This window comes from Papaver somniferum, chromosome 5, assembly GCF_003573695.1.
Source record: "Papaver somniferum cultivar HN1 chromosome 5, ASM357369v1, whole genome shotgun sequence".
NCBI lineage: Eukaryota > Viridiplantae > Streptophyta > Magnoliopsida > Ranunculales > Papaveraceae > Papaver > Papaver somniferum.
In genome coordinates this window covers 140,273,808-140,293,375 of record NC_039362.1, presented here as the reverse complement: position 1 = coordinate 140,293,375, position 19,568 = coordinate 140,273,808, and the positions used below count along the sequence as shown (strand labels likewise).

Sequence of the window (19,568 nt, the reverse complement as noted above, 5' to 3'; positions counted from 1 at the left end):
GAAACACGGAGCTCCATTATGATAATCTATTACATTGCACACCACCTTGATTTATCATTTTAAATCTACCCGATTTTGAATGTTCGATCATATAACTACGAGGATAATATAGACGAGCATAATGGTCTACGGGCCAAACTAACCTTAGAAATCGGGTTACAAAGATATGTTAGCTGCGGGTTCTTAAGTTTCTCATATTTTTGGCTACATTATAACTAAGAAATGAGTCATTAGCCTTGGCTATTATATAACTAAAACTGAGAAATAGATGCCACCATAGTGCCTTGGGCCGCTAAGAAATAGATGCCACCGTTCCGTGACCGTAGTGCCTTGGCCTCATGTATGAGCCTATAAAACAGGACTGAATTGGGGGCCCTGAAATAGTAATTGGGGACCCCTAGCTACATGACAAAAAAGGTCATGAAATAGTAATTGGGAGTTATCCCTTATCCTACTTTTTTAGAAATGGCTAAACTACCCCTGGATTATTAGTGTTAATTGAGTGTTGATTAGTTGTTAATTAATTTGGGTAGATTAAAATCAGATTTAGGGATAAAATTTTGATAAAAGAAAAATTGTGTTTTTTGTGTTGTGGAGAAGAAGAAGTTGAGTTTTGGGGGAAAACTTAGGATTATTTGAAATGAGTGATTCTAGTGGAGGAAATGATGTTGGTGAAGCTTCAAACAACATACATGATTGTGTTGATGGTGAGATTGTCTCAACTAATCCTATTGATTGGATGTTTGATGAAGAGATGTTAATAGAGGAAGCTTTGATAATTGTTGCAAATGAAGATCCTTTTGCTCAAAATGAAGGAACCAATACTCAAAATGAAGAACCCAAAGCTCTAAACAATCAGGTAAACTTCCTATACTCTCCAAATCGCATGAATGGTGCTCCAAGTGGTCGATTCATGGTCACTATGCAACAGCTCAGTGTGAGGGTCGTTAGGTCGTGAGTATAATTAACTAACGACCCTGTAGAGTAGTCAATGAATTGACACCAAAATAAACGACTCCATTGTTCAGTTATGAAAAATCGTCAATGAGGTTCCTAAAAGATGAGGACTCCATCTTTTAGGTCATATAGAGTCGTTAACTCTATATATTTAGAACCGAACGACTAAAAAACCTTTTACTCTCTGTAGCTATCACTCTAAGGGTCGTCAGTTAAGCATTATTATATACGGACGACCCTTTCATATTAAATGAGAGTCGTTTTTTTATACATCTCTAATATTGACGACTCAAACTGTTTTTTTTTTAAATAATTTCTGATTTCATAGAACCATTTCATTGAATTGTAAAAGTCATACATCTTTCATTCATAGGGTTAAATATAATACATGATAACAATGCACTTCTACACTCAATCATAAAGCATGTAATTATATATGGTTCCATTGAAGATAAAGTAGCAATCATGTAACTCAAACTTTTTCCCATGAAGCACCTCCTAGTATGCATACGCCTTCTTCATCTGAAAACGCAAACGCAAACATACTTAGTTAGTATAGATCAAAGCTTTGGATAAGTTTTACCTCTTGTTTAAATACTTACTCTTATAGCACTCAGCATATCCGGAAAGTCTTCCCTTACGGCCGTAAATTCTCTTTTCAAAACATCACACTCGAATTTTATCTCCTTGAAGCGTTCCTTGACTTGTTTCAAAGACCTTGAGTTGCGATTTCCGTCCAATGCCACAAAAACGATGAATATGCGGTTCCACCAAGTATCCGATGTTTCATCAATGTCTTTTTCTAGACTTTCAAAGTGGTTTGTGACTGTCAACCAAGCTCTCGCAATGGCGCAATTCTCTTCGGAAGTGTAGGGAGTAGTCATGGTGTTTGCTCTTGTTTTGAGAAGGAGAAGAGAAGGTTGATAATTAGGGTTTTGATAAGGAAGAGGTGAGATATGGGTCTCTATTTATAAAATTGAGAGACCCAACTGCCTCAACCACATTTGGTTGAATTAAATTCTCCAATAAATACAAATATTATCATGATTCGTTACTAAAATTCGTTTACAACTAACCGACTCTTAGACTCAGTATATTTCGTCGTCAGGTTGGACATATATAACCTTACGACTCTAGAAGAAAATCGAGCAGAATGGTGTATATATATTTATCAGGAGTCTTTAGTGTACACGGAGAGTCGTCAACCTTTGTTAAAGTGTTGGCAATTGTCATTTTAGCAGATTGACGACTCTAATGTAAGATGAATCAAAGTCATTAATCTGCAAAAGATTTGTTGATGACTTTATGTGGTGTCGTTAATCTGCATATAATATCTTGACGAACCTCTAATTTAATGGTTTTGTGTTTTGTTTTTTAGTTGGTAGTTCGACAATGCTCCCAGCCAGAACCCGTATCTACATTGGGTCCGGATACCTCCCAACACTATATGACTGATTTGGTACGTTTACCTTAACCGAGTCGATATATTTATATATTCAAATAATTTTATTAGTGATCTCATGGTTGTCTAATTTAATTGTTTGCTCAATGTAGACATGGGAAACCAAGGATGACATCAAGGAATGGCTTATCCCTAAGGCAAAAGAGAAGATTTGTGTGGTTGTTCAAAGTAGATACGTCGATGGTAACAAGATGGAAATGGTATGCGAGAGAGTGGGTAAGAAGGTAAAAAGTCCCAAAGGCAAGAATTACAAGTATGAGAAGAAGACGACTAGGGTTTATATAACAAATTCGAAGAAGTGTGAATGCCCGTTCAGGATTGTTTTCAAAAGACGTCATGAAGCCGATCTATTCCGATTTTATAGTATTCCGGATGATCGTCACAACCATCCTCCACCCACAAGTTTATATGGACACCCTGCATATGCCCGGTTGAAACCACATCAGATGGATAAAGTTAGGCAGATGAAGGGATTTAGACCACTTAAGATCCTAAATGCAATAAGGGCGGAAGATAAGGATAACTTGTCCACTATTTCCACAATCAACGCCGCCAAAGCAACGATTAAGAGAAATGAATGGGATGGTAGGTTCATTATGCAACAATCAAAGTGGTTAGCATAAACTCTTAACTACGCCATGCAAACTAAGGTGGGTCCGGATGAGAAAGTGACTCATATTTTTCTTGCACATCCAAGGATGATGGATTTGGCTCAGTGTTTTTACCAGGTTCTATTCATAGATTGCACCTACAAGAAAAACAAGTATAACATGCCGATGTTGAACGTGGTAAGCCATACTTCGGATAAAAATTCATTCACCGTTGCATGGTGCTTTATGGAAAAAAAAGAAATAGAGGACTATGTTTGGGCGTTGGAACAAGTGAGGTTGATTTACCGTGGAGAAGAGACACCACAGGTTATATTTACAGATACAGATTTTGCAATTATGAGTGTCGTTCGTCAAGTCTTTCCACTTGCTCAACAATTTCTTTGTACGTGGCACATCCAAACCAATCTTTTTTCTCATTTCAAGAATCAAATCCAAAAGATCCATACTAAGAAGGGTAATCAACGTTCTAAGGAAGAAGATGAGCGTTTAAGTAAACTTTCCAAAAAAGAGCGAGCGGAAGAGAAAAAGAAAGAAAAGGAAAAATTCGATGAAGAGGGGGATGTATGGAAAGTTTTTTGCCAAGATTGGGACTATTTGGCTCATTCGAAGACAGAGGTTAAGTATTATGCCAACTTGCAGAAGTTTATTGATGTTTGGAGCACGGATCATAAGAAGGTTGTTGAGTATTGCCTGAATACATGGTTGTATCCTTGGAAGGAGAAGTTTGTATATGTATGGACCAATAAATACAAGCACTTCAAAAATGAGTCTACAAGTCTTGCAGAGCAGTCTCACGGGCGTTTGAAAAAAAAAATTGGATCAAAATAGGGGTGGGGTAGTTACCGTACAAGAATCTATTCACGAGCACGCAGAGGATGACCTAAGAAAAATAGTCACTTAGATGGAGTTGAGTAAAGACTGTTTTTTGATGCAACACGTAAGGGACAAAGCTTTGTTACGGTTAGTAGCACACCAAGTATCATGGTGGGCAATTAACTATATGATGGATGCGCTTATAGATTTTAGATCTAAAGCGGAGGGGGAAAAGTGATAAATACGAAGTGTAATTGTACAACCTATATTTGGCACGGCCTCCCTTGTAAACATAAACTCTATGGGTACAAAGGTTCCATTCCTCTTGAAAATATCGATCCATTCGGGCAGCAACTTTAATTCATCCCAAAGCCCACGGGTTTAGCCGATGAAGAATTTGGAGACTTGGAGATTGGCAAGTACATTAACGAAAAACACCGAAAAATGAATTGTGCAGGAAGACGCATTTTGGTTGCTAACTTGTGGTCGGCCGCCCGTAAGAGCTTGGGGTTTGAAGAAGAGCCAATCAAACAAAAACCACCCGGAAGACCAACAACTAAAATGTCATTTAGAGAAACTGTTAACAATGACAATGGTTTCGATAGACACCTATCACGTCATGAGCATGTCCAGGCGGAATATGAGGAGTACGAAAATTCTTTAATTCCTAAGAAACGAGGTCGGTCAAAAATGCAAGAAAATGAAGATATGGATATTATTGAGCATGCGGTCGGTACCCAGCAAAGCCAAACTAGTGGTATGGTGACGATAAGAGGAATAAAGTGTAATCCTAAGACACCTAGGGATTCGCAAGGAAGACCACATCGTGTTGCTTACACTTTGTACAAAGAGTATACCGGCCAAATTCCTTATGTCATCTTAGATCACCTTATATCCACCAACGACGTTGATGGGGATGGGGATTGTGGTTACCATGTGGAAACCGAACAATTAGGGAATTTCGAGCAAGCCGACGAACTCAACCTCACCCAAATCGAATATGCAAGAATAAGAATGGCGGCTAAACTTGTGGAGGAAAATCAACTCTATTTAACCATGATCATGCAAGGGGATTCAAAAGAGAAAGAATTGAAGTTCAAAGAGTTGGTATCTAACGTGAAATGGCGGAAGGGGTCGAAGACGGCCGGTTATAAGTTTTGGATGAAAATGCCTTTTGGCGGTCAACTTTTAGCGGGCACATTCACTTGTGTTGTGATTGTATTCAGCAAAAGCTTTCCGGGTGGCTCTTGTATGTACGTACCCTCAAGAACTAGGTGTGAGGCGGCGATAAAGAAAAGAAGTATTGTAATAGCACATGTCAACGATAACCATTACATAGGTTTGAAGATTTCCGAAGAATGTCCTCTACCACGGGTGGCCTATGGTTATTGGGGAGACTACACCAAGGAATGGACACACCAGTACGAGTATGGAATGAACATGTGGAATGCTTTGGAAGGAACACCAAGTACAATTCCTGAACACGTTGACATGTGCGACTAAATGTGGAAGGAGTTGTTTTTTTTTGGAGCTTACTATTGTGAAGCATATTTTTTGGATGTTTATATTATCACTAATACTATGGTCGTTTACATTTAAGCAATTTAGGATAACGACTCTTGCCTTATAAACTTGAGTCGTTAGGTAAGTATTCATATACATAAACGACCCATATAGTCCAAATGTGATGGTCTCCTGCATGTTTTGGAAATTAACGATCGTTATCGGGCCCATTAAAAAATGAACGACTCTTATCATAGATTGTCGAAGTCGTTAACTGATTATCAATAAACTAACGACTCTGTCAGACCATAAACGAGGGTCTCCTGGATGTTTTGATAATTATGGGTCATTATCGGTCCCATTAAAAAATGAACGACTCTTATCATAGATTGTCGAAGTCGTTAACTGATTATCAATAAACTAACGACTCCTGGATGTTGGTATGCCAGAGATTTATTTGAAACAGGGTCGTTAGTTTACATAAACTCAACTCTAACGATTCCATAAATATACCTTCAACGGCTCTTTCTGGAGATACTATTTCCCAAAAAAATAGCCGTTGGGCTATTTTCTATATAAAGATTCAACCATTAACTGTTTAATAGAACTTAAAACAATCAAAGTATATCATTTTCTCAATGGAAAGTTCGTCATCAACTACCAATTCAATTGAAATCATACTTAGAAGATGCAAGTGACCAACCAAATCAATATTGGCAATGGAAGAAGAGATACGCAAAAGAAACATGCGACCTACTAAAAAACCATACAATTTTACGCCATATCCTACGAAGGAAGAAGAGGAGATGCGCGAGGCTGAAAAACGAGGAAAAGAACAAGCACATCTCCGGGAAGTATTCAAGCAAGTCGAGGAAGAGACCGAATGGGTTAAAAACTATTACATCGTGAAAAATATTCCCGCAGAACATCAAGATGAGAGTATATTTTTGACTCAAGTTGGTTGGAGTCCTTTCGTCAATTACTACAAGAAACTACGCTATGATTATCTACCGTCCTACATTCGTGATAGGACAATTCACGTTATGAAATTGTGCACCAAGTACAACGAGTTTCTCAATAGGTACAAATGAGATAGACATGCGTCCCAAGTTGCATATACCAAATGGAGAGGAGAGCAGTTTTATCACATCGAAGCCGCAATGATAGTTGCCTCTCGCACAAAGAAAAAGAATAACATGTAATGTAGATCAACTGTAATGCAACATAAAAATTTATTCATATGCTATTATTTCCAAGTTTCTAGTAAGTGTCGTTATCCTTTATATAGGTAGTACAATGACGAGTCAAACATTGTTAATTTATATCCTAACGACCCCAAGTGTACGGATTTTCCGATGCTACTATTCCTATGAAGTCGTTATTTATTTTATTTATATCCTAACAACCCCGAGTGAGGATTTCAAAAACTCCGACCGTTGGAATTTTCTTCTATATAATAGCACCCTCTTCTCATGAAAAAATTGCCAAAAAACATCCATTTTCTACCAAAGTACATAAACTTTCAATAGCAATGGCGGAATGGGAACCTTATGAAGATTTGTGTCTTGTGAAATCGTTTGCTAATACGTTCCGTGAACGTCCGAATGAAATCTACTCAATATTTTGGAAGAGAGTTAAAGAGTTCTTTTACGGGCGTACCGGGAATCCGAATAGCCGCAAATGGCGAGACTTAGCATTTCGATTCAACTACATAAAAAGTGCAATGCGAGAGTATGTTAAAGTTAGAAATATGGTGTACCAACATCATCCAAAAGCTCCTCTTAGAGAAAAAGTGAGTAATCCGATAATATTTATACTTATGGCATCGTTAAAACTTCGCATACTAACATTTAAGAATTCACATGATTTCAGCTGGAACGTTTCAATGGGATATGGAGGATTCGTAATGGGGAAACAAAGTTCATTTACCACAAAGAATATACGATGTTGTACCGACGTGCAAGGAGGTTTATCGATGAACACTTGATGTGTCAGATTCTAGATTACCCATACTAATCCTCCGTTGTGGTTCAAATTCATCGAAGAGTCGTCAAATTTAACAGATGGATCGTCAATTCAGAGTCGTTCACTTTTTATATAAATGTCAACGACCCTTTAATAAAATCAAACAGAGTTGGTGGTTTGGCCTACCCTGAGTCGTTGGTCTTCAAAAATTGTCTTGACGACTCTAACATTCACTTCATTACCATAGGTTTTGAGTCGTTGATCTGCAAAACTTTTGGTGACGACTCTAACACTCAAATTTAGAGTCGTTCATCTGCAAAACATTTGCTGCTGACTCAAATAAAAAGTTGGCATATTTTTCGGATTTTCACATCATTTTAACATTCATATAAGCACAACAACTTCTAAACATAGTTGTAAATATAATTAACATAAGATACCGATAGTACAAACTACAGAAAATAATTGTATCTAAGAAAGACGTAAGTTAAAGTCGACAATACTAAAAGACATAAGTTCTAGATGTTAAATCATACACTTTAAAGTTCTAGACATAATTTCTCCTCACCCACGACTACCACCTCGACCTCGGCCTCTACCTCCGCCTTGACCTCTCTGGCTTCCCTGACTTGATGATGTGCAGCTTTTCTTTGAAGGACCTTTTCCAGGACTTCCCCTTGGAGAACCAGCTTCTTCTCCACTAGCTTGATCATCACCATCTTCCTTTCCTTCACCCTTTTCTGCACGTTCTTGTCTTAGTTGGCTAGCTGTTCTCCTTTTCCTCTTACATTGCTTTGCTAGATCAACAAACATTTTATTTTCTTGTGGATTTTCAATGTGTTGGCAGTACTCAGCGTACATACGAATTTGCTCAGGTTCTATCACTTTTCCTTTGTCCGCTTTGCAACAAAATGACTTCATAAAAATCTTCACCCGTTCCCTCTGTTTGCATTCAAATACCGATTAAGATTAACATAATTAAAATTGTATGTAAATGATTAACACAATTCGAAAAATAAGTACTTACCACAAGCTTAAGGATGGAAGATTCATCTCTAGTGTCGGTCGTAGAAGCAAAGGAAGAAGCCTTTGTTTCTCCTCCTACCCGTAGTCTGATCAATCCTTATCACCCGACCGCGGGAGAAGCCTTCATACCATGGCATGTAATCATCGCTTACCTCGTGACCTTCATTAACATGCTCCCACCAAGAGATGTCTACCTTACTAGTAGCCAAATTCCTATTATTCTAATTCTCAGTCTTAGGCTCAGGTTCGTAAACAACAACCAACGCCTTTTTGTGCGCCTTGCATTTCTTTAACTTATATTTGAACGGTGGTACATAATCTTCATCAGGTGAATCTTGAATATACCCAAGCTGATGCATTACTCTATTCGGATTGTTCATTGAGTATCTATAAGGGTAAAACAAAGGGTCATGGTAATATGCAAGATCTAGGAGTCCTCCTACTCTATCTTCCTTATAGGGATCAAAGTTTACCTCTTTTCCTGTCATGTTGTCCAATTTTTGGCGCATGGCTAACAACTTCAAATTTTGAGTTTCCTCCTTATCTTGACTTCCACTGTACTTGTATCGAGTTCCTCTTGGTTTAGTGTTGTTCCATGTTGGCTCCAATTGGATGTATCCATCGTCTTTGATCAATGAGCGGAAATGCTCGTAAATCCACACCTGAAATATTAAAACAATAAAAGAAAGTTAAATATAAAAATATAAAACAACAAATATTACAAACAACGAACAAATTTGATAACTCAAATTACCTGAAGTAAAGCCAAATTCCCGTTCATTTGAGAAGTTCGTTCCCGGGAAGCCTTTGCCAGCTGAGCGTTCAAATGTGCTACTATGGCAGTCCCCCATGAATACTTACTCACCTCTTCCAATGGAACCAAAAGTTGAAGAAGGTTGACGCTGACTTTGTTTCCTTTGCTATCGATAAATATAACCGAAGCAAGGACATACAAGAAGTATGTCGCTGCCGTCGCACGAACTTCCTTCTCATAGAGTAGTTCATTGTCTCTGTCTTTCTCAAGTGACCCCGCATACATCTTCCTAATTTACTTAATTTTAAACTCTTTCTTTGGGTACTTCTTTCCCTTCACAAAAAGGTCATACGTCGTCTTTTCATCCCATCCAAACAACTTCTCCGCCAATTCATATATTTTTTTTCCAATCTAGGTTTTTCTTGAACTTGTCACCCTTGGATTTCCCCTCAACCTGCAATCCTATAATCTGTTCTGCGTCTTCGGGTATCAACGCCATCTCGCCAAAAGGGAATTGGAAAGCATCGACTTCGCCGTAAAACCCCTCAGTAAAACATGATATTGCATCCTTGTCATATGCAATCACGGAGTTTTGAACGCCATCATACAAACCTAAGTTTTCAACAATGTCTCGCACTCTTGCACATTCACTTTCTAGGGGCCATTTTTTTATTTTTGCATAAGAAGATTGGTGTCTAAAAAGACGTGTGGCATTCTTATGATCCTATGAAAGACAAACAAATAGAATTAAAACATAAGAAATTAAAATATCAACAAATGATATGAAAAGCAAAGTTGAGATCGTTACAATTGTCTCATTTATGGTACGGGTCCACGAGCTATCATATCCAAATAGAACTTTGCCTCCATCTTTAGGTTCACCTCTGGCTTTCCCACCGGGTAGATGAGTAAGCTGCAAACGCGTGGGTGGAATGTGTCGCGCACTCGGTGCATTTGGAACTTTCTTCTTCGGCTGTGGTTGTGATTGTGGCTGTGTTTGCGCCGCATCCTCCTGAATCTCCTCCTCCTCCTCCTCCTCATCATCATCATCATCACCACCACTACCATCATTTCTTTCCTTACCATTTTCATCATTATCATCATCCTCATCCCCCTCTTCATCACCGCTAGCACCACCATTTCCATCCTCATCCTCATCATCATCATCATCATCATCATTACCTTCATCATCATCCTCCTGAATCTCCTCCACCTCATTTCCATGATTACCACCATCCCCACCATCACCACTATTACCATCATCACCATCATCACCATCATCATCATCATAAGCAACATATTCACCTCCTAAAGCAATTTCTTCATGTTCTGCGACTTCTTCTTCTATGCTTCCAGTTGCAGATATAACAGGAGAGGATGAAGAGGACAATTCAGATGAATCATCACATGGGTCTCTGGGTTCGCGGATAAGTAAGGCTACCTCACTCGGTGTTTTTCCTTGTAATAGACCGGCATTTAGGTATTTTGTGTTGCGGGGAGCTCTGGATGGAGGAGTTACCAGTGCAAGCTTATCTTTTTTATTCTTGCTACTATAGGTCAAGACAACAAAACAAGAAATATCAAAGGGTCGTCAGAATTTTTTTTTTAAAATAAACGACGCTTTCATTATTTGGGAAAGAGATCTGTTTAGGCATATCAAAGGGTCGTCAGATTTTTTTAAAAAAATAAACGACCCTTTCATTATTTGGGACAAAGATGTGTTTAGGCATACCATAGGGTCGTCAGATTTTTTTTTAAAAATAAACGACCCTTTCATTATTTGGGACAGGTGTGTTTAGGCATATCATAGAGTCGTTGATGAATAAAAAGGGTCGTCTATAGAAACTAGCACACAACCTAATTAGAGTCTTTTTCACATATTACCAATGGTTAACGATTTTTTATTAACTTAACATGCAGATCAAAAATCGTTAAGAAAAAAAAATATTTGTTAACGATTCTAACCTATAAAAAAGATTACAGCAAGGATCGTTTTCTCCGCCACCCTAATGATTAACAATTTTTGATGAAATTTACATGCATCCGCAAAATCGTTAAGAAATAAAACCTAGTGATTAACGACTCAATTTCTGAGAATCCTATTTTCCCGATTCAAGCCCTAATTTTCAGTAGAACATCAAATTAAACACAAACCCAAGTTACAGTTGGGGGTTTTAGTGAACATACCTTCTGATCGGAGCCATTTCCTTCACCGACTGATTTGATTTTTTGCTCAGTTTCTGATGCTCCTTCGCTGCATTAACTGCATCTACCAGATTAGGTATTTGATTTTCCTTTCTAGCGGTCTACTTTGTACGAGCCATGTTTGTAGAAGAAGTTAATCGTTAATCGTCGATTAAAACTAATCGACGATTACGCGAAGAATTGGTTGAGAAAAAAAAAATTCCTCCGAGTCGTTAATGGAGAAGATGTAGGTGCAGAGAAAGGGGAGGAGAAGAAGAAGAGTTTTGTTTTGAAAAGAGAATGGGGGCCTCACTCGATTAGTATTAGGATTTTAGGTTTAGTTATTAGAGAAGGATAAAATAGGTATTTCACCCTCATTTTTGGAAGCCCCATATATTTTTGGGTGTGGGTATAAAATGTGTCATGGCTCCCAATTCAGCCCTGCTATAAAATAGAACGATTTTTTGGGGACCATGGTCTTATTAAGCCAACCTCCCTATATTTATAAGGGATGTCCTAAAGTTAGGTAATACATATCTACCCTTTATTTTAATTTAAATTAAACTAACCTAATAACTATATAAATCTAATCATATACATCTAATCTAAATGAATTTATTAACCAAAATCAAAATCAAAAACAAAAATTGGAGGGGAATCGAAATTTTTTAGTTTTGAAAAAAAAAAATATTCTCTTCTTCTTCTCTCTTTCCTTGATGTTCCTCGTTCGATTGAAAAACCCATCAATCATTTTTAATTCTTTTTTTATAGGGTAGATTGAGTAGAAATCATCAAATGATTGGGTAAATTGAGTAGAAATCATTAAAATATGGTTTAAATGGAAGTTAAAGTGGCATGTTCGGTTAGGAATAGTTTAAAAAAAAAACTAGTTTTAACCGAACATTCTGAAACCAGGAACACGAAGAACACTTCGGTTATCACGAATTTATTTTTCGTAACCTAACTCCGAGTTTGGTTGGTTCACAAAAAATAGTTTTAACCGAAATCCTCACTGAAAACCAATATATTGTGTTCGGTTGGTTCGCAAAAAATAGTTTTACCTGAACTCCTCATTTAAAACCAATATATTGTGTTCGGTTGGTTCGCAAAAAATTCTGAAACTAGTTAATAACCGAATTCTACCCATAATACAAAAAAAAAAAAAAAAAAAGACACAATGTAACCGAACTGTGTTATTTTTCCCACTATGTTGAGTTATGATTTAACCGAACTTTGCCTACTCCGTTCGGTTTGTTCGCAAAAAATCTTGACCAACCGAACTCTTCATTAATTTCATACATGTGGAATTCGGTTAGATATGTTGTTGGGTTAAAGTTTGCGAACCAATCGAACATTACTCTGTAAATCGTATAAACAAAGTTCGGTAACATGTCTATTTACCGAACGACTAAAACCTCTATTAAAGAGCGAGTTAGGTAACCTGCGTGTTTGGAAGAAGTAACCGAATTACACTTTCAGATGAGTTCAGTAACCTGTTCTTCATATAAGGTAACCGAACAAGCCCAAATCTACTATAAAAATTTACAGTTTTTTGAAAATTTGGAGCAATTCAACCAACATTATCTAAGTTTGAAGCATACATGGGTACCCAAATACCCTTCCTTCGGTTGTGGTTGGTAAAATCCATCGTTTTTCATGTTTTCCTTCTTCATCTTCTCTAACTTTACTCTCTCAATAATTCTACTTCTTTTTAAAAAAATCCCATCTGATATTTTAATTTCACTAATTATCTTTAACTTAATCATCTCACTAATCATTACACTAACTATTATTAACACTAGCTAATCATTACCCAAAATTAATCAGGAGGATAATTTAAGTATTAATATAAATATATAGATAAGGGGTGACCTAGATTTACTTCTAATGTCTTTACCCAAAATAAAACCATGGTCCAAAAAGAAACAACCATGGTCCCGAAAAATCGTTCATAAAATAAGGGAAGGTGTACCGGGAGAGCCCCAAGTTGTTACTGGAAAAGTGCTCATACAATCCGTCTCTCTCAAATTCCAATTCCCCCTTGTTTGTTCTAGGTCTGAGAAGAAGAAAATTGCAATGTCTTTCATTGAAGATTTTCAAAATAGTAAGTTCTTCTTCTAGGGTTTTATTTATTTACTGTAATCTCAATTTTAATCAATTGTGTGCTAATAACGTTAATTTGGGTTTTTTTCCTTTTCTTTCCAGGTTTAGAATCGTTACCAATTGTGCTACAGAAGAAATATGGATTGATGCGGGACTTGGATAGAAGCTTACACGGTATTTATTTATCATTTGCTGCTGTATTTCTAGATATTGTAATCTTTAAGAATCTGTAATATATATTTTTGATTTTATGTATAATTCATAATATGGTGTCTATTCTATTGGTCACTGATTAGTTGGGAAATGATGAAGATCTTAGGTTAGGATGTCATTTCTTTTGTTAAAAACACAACAAATATGATGTTAGTCCAATCGAGCCGTGGATAGACAGCCATACAAGTGAGTCTAGTCCCATCTGGTGAAGAATTGAGCTAAGTTGACTCTAGCTTTGCATGAATTTCTCCTACTTCCAATACACTAGCATAATTGGCACAAACCCATTAGCCCCAAGGCTCGTTAGTCATGGCCCTCCAACAAGAACATGTCTAAATCCAGAATCTAACCGCAATCTAGGAAGCCCCGCTCCTCTATTTTTCAATTAGATGTTGTCTACACAAGTACACGTTTTTGTATTAGTAGGCTTTTGAAGAAGTAGGTTTGGGGACTACATCAAGTAAACAATGAATATTTAATCGCGAAAACATCCCTTACGACGATATTTTCCTTACATTTGTTCCATGGTTAGTTTTGAAACTATGTTGTTCACAGTAGAGCTAACCTATATGTGGTATTTGAAATAACTCAAAGAAAACTTTAATTCTCCGAAGTACATTCTTGTGGAGTCATTGATCATGTTAAAGGGCTAGATATTAGATAAATAGAAATCCAGTATTATTTTATATTCAGCTACAGTAAAGACCATACTCTTCACTAATTCGTTATCGTTCATTCAAATTCTGAGCCTGATCAAAATGGCTTATAGCTTCTTTCTTTTTGCTTGTGGACTCTTTGTTTTTTGGAGCATTTTATGCAAATTATGTTCTTTTGTTAATATCAACAGAAAGTCAGCGCCAAAATGAGCAGCGCTGTGAACAAGAAATAGAGGACATGGAGCGACGTGTCAAGTCTGGTAACATCACGCCAGATACTCCACTCATCAAATTCTCAGATGAAGCCCTTGAAGAGCAAAAGCATTGCATTGGAATCGCTGATGAGAAGGTTGCCCTGGCTCTTCAGGCTTATGATGTGGTAGGAACTCAATTTTTCTACACAAACGCCAATTGTGTTTTGCATTTATACATTGGTTCTAGAGTATATATGTTTTTTAAACAACTATAACTGAGTCCAAAATGTTGTTATTCACTTTCTAGGTGTAGTCTTGAATATATCTATTGAACTGTTTGATTGAAGTGTCTTTTATAGAGTTCTGAAACCTAAGTACCATAATTTACTATTCTAGACGGTAGACACATCTTATATCCCAAAAACTGGAGCCCAGGACATGGAATATATTCATCAGTCTTGAGCAATAACTTCTCTAGAAGAATATGCCATTAGAGTTGGCTACTATCTCCATCTAGGGTTACTTTATCTCCTTCAAAGTTAGCTTTCAAGTTCTTATGGCCTCAGTGATTCCGTCACCAGGAATATTTGTATGTCACTTGCTAATATCATTTTGGTCAAGCTTTAAAATCCTTTAAATAATGTCCCTTAATATGTACTTTTATCTTATATCAGTCTCTATCCGTGAGCATATATTTCCTCTATGTTTAACGTTCGATATATTTAATAACTAGGGCTTTCTTGGATGTTAGACATTTTTCTTGAATTTTTTGTTTTAATCTCCAATATTGAAAAGAAAGGTCGTCCATATACAATTATTCCTGCATTGAATAATTCAGGAATATCGGGAATTTAGTGAACTAATTTAATTTTCACCTGCCCAAATTTTTCATTGCATCAATATTTTGACCAGGCTATATCATGCCTGTTTCACAGTTGTAAAAGTTGGTTATTTGATATACTTGGCTTTTCTTGTTTGAGACATGCATTATCTGGTTAGGAATCCTTGTAGTATCTACTTTAGCTCGAACGGGACCTTAATGCAATAGTGCAGTCAGAACAATCTCAAGGTTTTTAAGTTGCAATGAGTAGCGATCATCCAGCATATGCCATTCTTTCATCTATCTTGTTTCAGACTATTTTCCAAAAAAAAATTGAATTTTGTTCCCAAGAGGTGTCAATTTATCTTCTCTGTTAATTAAGTAGATTATCATGCCACAGGTGGATGAGCATATTCAACAACTTGATCAATATCTGAGAAAATTTGATGAAGGGCAAAGACGAGGTACTCATATCCTTTTTTTCTTTCTTTTTTTTTTCTTCAAATTTTCTGAACACTGGGTAGATTGGCCTGTCACCATCCAACATCCCTGCTATGAGTCACAGAAGTGTGACCTTAATTACATGGAAATGTGGCTTTTGACCGAGAGAGATGTTGCAGATGCTTCTCGAACAGCTGTCGTGAACCCTGATACTAGTGTGAATTCTGGCGATGCAGGTACTGGTAAAGGAAGACGTAAGAAGTATGTATCTTTCTTTCTTTGACATTTATCCTTTTAAATGTTCGATATGCCAGTAGAGTAGTACTGCTTAGATACACTAAGCTTGTAGTTGATGTAGGTTTGCATATTCCATTTTTCTAATATCATCATGCTATTTAATGGTTATCAACCTCGAAAGATGTAATTCTATTACAAAATCTTACATGCTTCTGTCTCTCTTAAAAGCAATCCGAGTCTGTGAGCTGACCACTCTAACAAAGAATACTAGTTTATAATAACAGGTATGAAATGCCGAACTCGTGAAAGAGTTTGATTAACAAGCTTTTTGTACGTATTTCATAGGCAGTGGAAAACAGTTTTATCCTCTTATCTATATATCCTTGGTCCTACTCCTATTTTATCTCTTTTGTTCTTTTGCTGCAAAACATCTTAGTTAGTTTCCTTGAGTTGCATCTGACATTACTTAATGCAGAACTCGCTCAGCAGCCGCTGCGGCAGCAGCAGCAGAAGTAGTAGTACCAGCAGATACACCAAGCATGGATCTAGATTTGCCAGTGGATCCAAATGAACCCACGTACTGTTTTTGCAACCAAGTTAGTTTCGGGGAGATGGTTGCATGTGACAACCCAGATGTATGTAGTACTATTTTCCTTGAATATTTGTTTTACGGTTCAAATTTGTTGACAAGTCTAACGTGGGTTAAGAAGAACCCATCATGTGATGTGACAATGACTGGTCATCCCCAAAATTACATGGTGGTGTTGTTTATACCCCATCATAGACGTGGTTTGACAAAATCTAACCCCTTCTTCATCTTAATTTCTCTTGATTTTTAATCCTTTTTCATTCAATATTCTTAGTGCAAGATAGAATGGTTTCACTTCGGCTGTGTTGGCTTGAGAGAACACCCCAGAGGGAAGTGGTATTGCTCGGATTGTGCTGGCTTGCAAAAGCGTCGGAAAGGCAAATGATTGTAGAAAACACCATTCTGGTATGCCACTTCAATTATTTTAGGTTGTTCCTACAAGCTAATCTGTCTTTTTCTTTTACAAAAATTACTGTCATCTGACAGATTTATTTTTCTTGCAGATCAGAAAAAGTTCCGCTCTTCCAACTCCTCCTGTTCCTCGAGATACATGATTTGCAACCATTCCCATTGCCATCATCTTCGTTCAACTCTTTGCGTGCCTGTGTAGAAAGAGACCTGAATTCCTGTCAGCTGCAATGTACAAATTTGGTAAATAATGGTGTAATGAGGTTAGGTTACTCCTTCATCCCTGAAATGAGTTTAGCTATCCATGACCAGCCTTACAAAAGAACAGAAAAAATGCCCAGAAAGCTATTAAAGAGGGCCAAAAATTGTCTTTTAATTTCTTTTTTTTTTTTTTTTCTGAACTTACTGGGTTTCACGGGGGCTGTGGGCTAAACCTCTTCGGCCAACGTGCCTGAAGTCTGGGCCAATTAGTCCTTAACGTTATATGTCACTTCCCCATTTCCCCATGGTCTAATACTAATGCAAGTTATAATGCAAGTGGAGGGAATTCCAAGTTAGCACAGTATAAATAAATAAATAAACATGGCAAAGTGTATTCCTGCACATAAAGAGAAATTGACACGGTTCTCAGATTGTGTTTAGCTGGTTGCCTGGTTCGACGACATCCTCGAACCTTTTTTTTTTGTTTTTTTTTTTTTGAATATCACTTGTAGTAGTAAAAGAAAAGGTATGTGTCAAGTTTTCAATTTGTGTTTACAAACCAAATAATAAGATGTTTAGCAAGAGAAAAATCAATCGTATTAATAGTCATTGAAAAATCACAAAACATGGGGCACTAAAGATCAAAATCTTAATTCCTGAAAAACGTACTCAATTAGTACGTTTACTGTTTGCTCCGGCTGTCTTGCCTCCGTTAGACTTCAAAGGAGCCCGCTTCTTAGTTTTTTCGTCCACAGCCGTTTTAAGATCTGGAAAGTCTGAATCTTTCGGATTCATCTCTGGCTGGGGGTTGTTGTTCTTGTTGTTCCGATAAGAACGTAATGGCTTGGCTCGGCTCGGCTCGGCTCGGCTCGACTCATCAAACAAAAACCTAGTTTAAACGAAACAACAGCATCTAAACAAGCATATTCAATCTGTTCATCGCTTAAGAAATCACTTTCCCAGTTGCTTAACAGGGGGTATCCGTATCCCCTCTTTGGCAACTCTTGTTGGAGAACCTCTTTTACCAAATTCTTCAACCCAGCTCTGTGAAGCCAGTTACTGTCAGGGAGCTTATAAGCAGCCAAACTGCCAAGTTCTTCAGTTCTAGCAACCATCAAACCATGATCGACCTTAAGCTTGTGGGCATCGGCATCGACCCCAGATCCAACAAAGATAAACTTGTTGTTACCAAGAAAATCCTTGAGTGATTTGGGAACTTGGTCACAGCACGCGAACTGAAATATAAGACAACGTTTATCCAAACACAATTGCAACACAGCAACTTTGTTTCGTCTAACGCTGTTGTCACTTCTTAATCGTATCCATTCGATATCAAGACCCACAACAATACTATTATTCAACTTAGTGACGTCGTAATCTTTGTAGAGATCCGCAAGCCATTGATCGACCACAGATGCTGTATGGGTTACGGTGGTAAAGATTGTATCCTTGTAATAGAACACTTTGTAGGTATGATGTGTATCCTTAGACTTATCAACTACTACAATGCCTGTATTCTTATCACCACGAGCATTACCACCATTGGTACTACTGTTGCTGCTCATCTGGTCACCGAGAGAAAGACCAGACAAACCATTCTGGACTTTCTCAACTGATGATCCTGCCATCTAGCTTGTTGTATAGACTTTGGTGTGCTGGATTGTATATTTATATGCAAACGATTCCCAAGTTTGCCAGTATAAAGAAATCCATTACGATTAGGAAAAATCAGCTTAAGTACAGAAGTTTCTGGAATTTAAGAGTGTGGAGTATTAATATGGAAGTAAGTGCCTGGAGTATAGAAGAAAGAGACCTGAATTCCTGTCAGCTGCCATGTACAAATTTTGTAAACATAGGTGTAATGAGGATTGAGACCAGCCTAATTAACCTAACAAAAGAAAAGAGAAAAAGCCCACAAAGCTATCAATGGGGGCCCAAAATTGGCCGTGGCCAAGGCTAAACCTCCTTTATAACATGTGAAAACTACAGGGAGACCCATTCTCCCAGACTTTTCTACTATGAAACCCACGCTCAGAAAAACACAGGCGCCCCCCCCCCCCCATTTTTGGGGAAAAAATTACTCCCAAACCCATATTTTCTAAAATTAGGTTTCAGTCTTGCAAATCGAAGAGTAATGGATGTCACTGAACTAAAATGGTGATGCTCGATGAAGTCAAATTGCAGTTTCAACTTAGTCGTGAGAATAAAGGTCGAGTTTGATTTGAAATTAGTGAAATTGAATCTGAGATGAAGAAACATGCAGAGTTGGTGATTGAAGCTGTCTCGAGAAGCTCAGGAAAATAGATGGAGATTTGGGTTTTATTTTAAGCTGTAGAAGAGGAATTGGGAGCTAGGGTTCCTGAATTGAAGAATAGGTTCGTTGCTTCGATGATGGATTAGAAGAAGAATTGGGAGCTAGGGTTTTATTTTG

At 37.4% G+C, this 19,568-nt stretch overlaps 3 protein-coding genes across 5 annotated transcripts; 1 reads left to right on the top strand and 2 right to left on the bottom strand.

Annotated features, from left to right (window-relative positions):
- Positions 1 to 9,482: 9,482 nt before the first annotated feature.
- Positions 9,483 to 11,295, bottom strand: LOC113279714 (secreted acidic protein 1A-like). The gene is made up of 3 exons (XM_026528385.1): positions 11,279 to 11,295; positions 10,175 to 10,638; positions 9,483 to 9,703 (listed from the first exon to the last, which is right to left on the bottom strand). Exons 1-3 carry the CDS (start codon positions 11,293 to 11,295, stop codon positions 9,483 to 9,485), a joined length of 702 nt encoding a protein of 233 aa, XP_026384170.1.
- Positions 11,296 to 13,227: 1,932 nt separating this feature from the next.
- On the top strand, positions 13,228 to 17,539 carry LOC113282947 (PHD finger protein ING1-like). 3 transcript variants are annotated; one of them, XM_026532057.1, is made up of 8 exons: positions 13,228 to 13,379; positions 13,481 to 13,552; positions 14,439 to 14,626; positions 15,662 to 15,725; positions 15,939 to 15,963; positions 16,415 to 16,574; positions 16,803 to 16,933; positions 17,032 to 17,539. In XM_026532057.1, exons 1-7 carry the CDS (start codon positions 13,352 to 13,354, stop codon positions 16,911 to 16,913), a joined length of 648 nt encoding a protein of 215 aa, XP_026387842.1. In that variant the 5' UTR covers positions 13,228 to 13,351; the 3' UTR covers positions 16,914 to 16,933; positions 17,032 to 17,539. The 3 variants fall into 3 exon arrangements, with proteins under 3 accessions (XP_026387842.1, XP_026387841.1, XP_026387840.1); XM_026532056.1 differs by having other exon boundaries at positions 15,882 to 15,963; XM_026532055.1 differs by having other exon boundaries at positions 15,662 to 15,731; positions 15,852 to 15,963.
- A 389-nt stretch (positions 17,540 to 17,928) lies between these two features.
- LOC113279713 (Werner Syndrome-like exonuclease) lies at positions 17,929 to 18,765 on the bottom strand. The gene has a single exon (XM_026528384.1). It carries the CDS (start codon positions 18,763 to 18,765, stop codon positions 17,929 to 17,931), a length of 837 nt encoding a protein of 278 aa, XP_026384169.1.
- Positions 18,766 to 19,568: the final 803 nt, after the last annotated feature.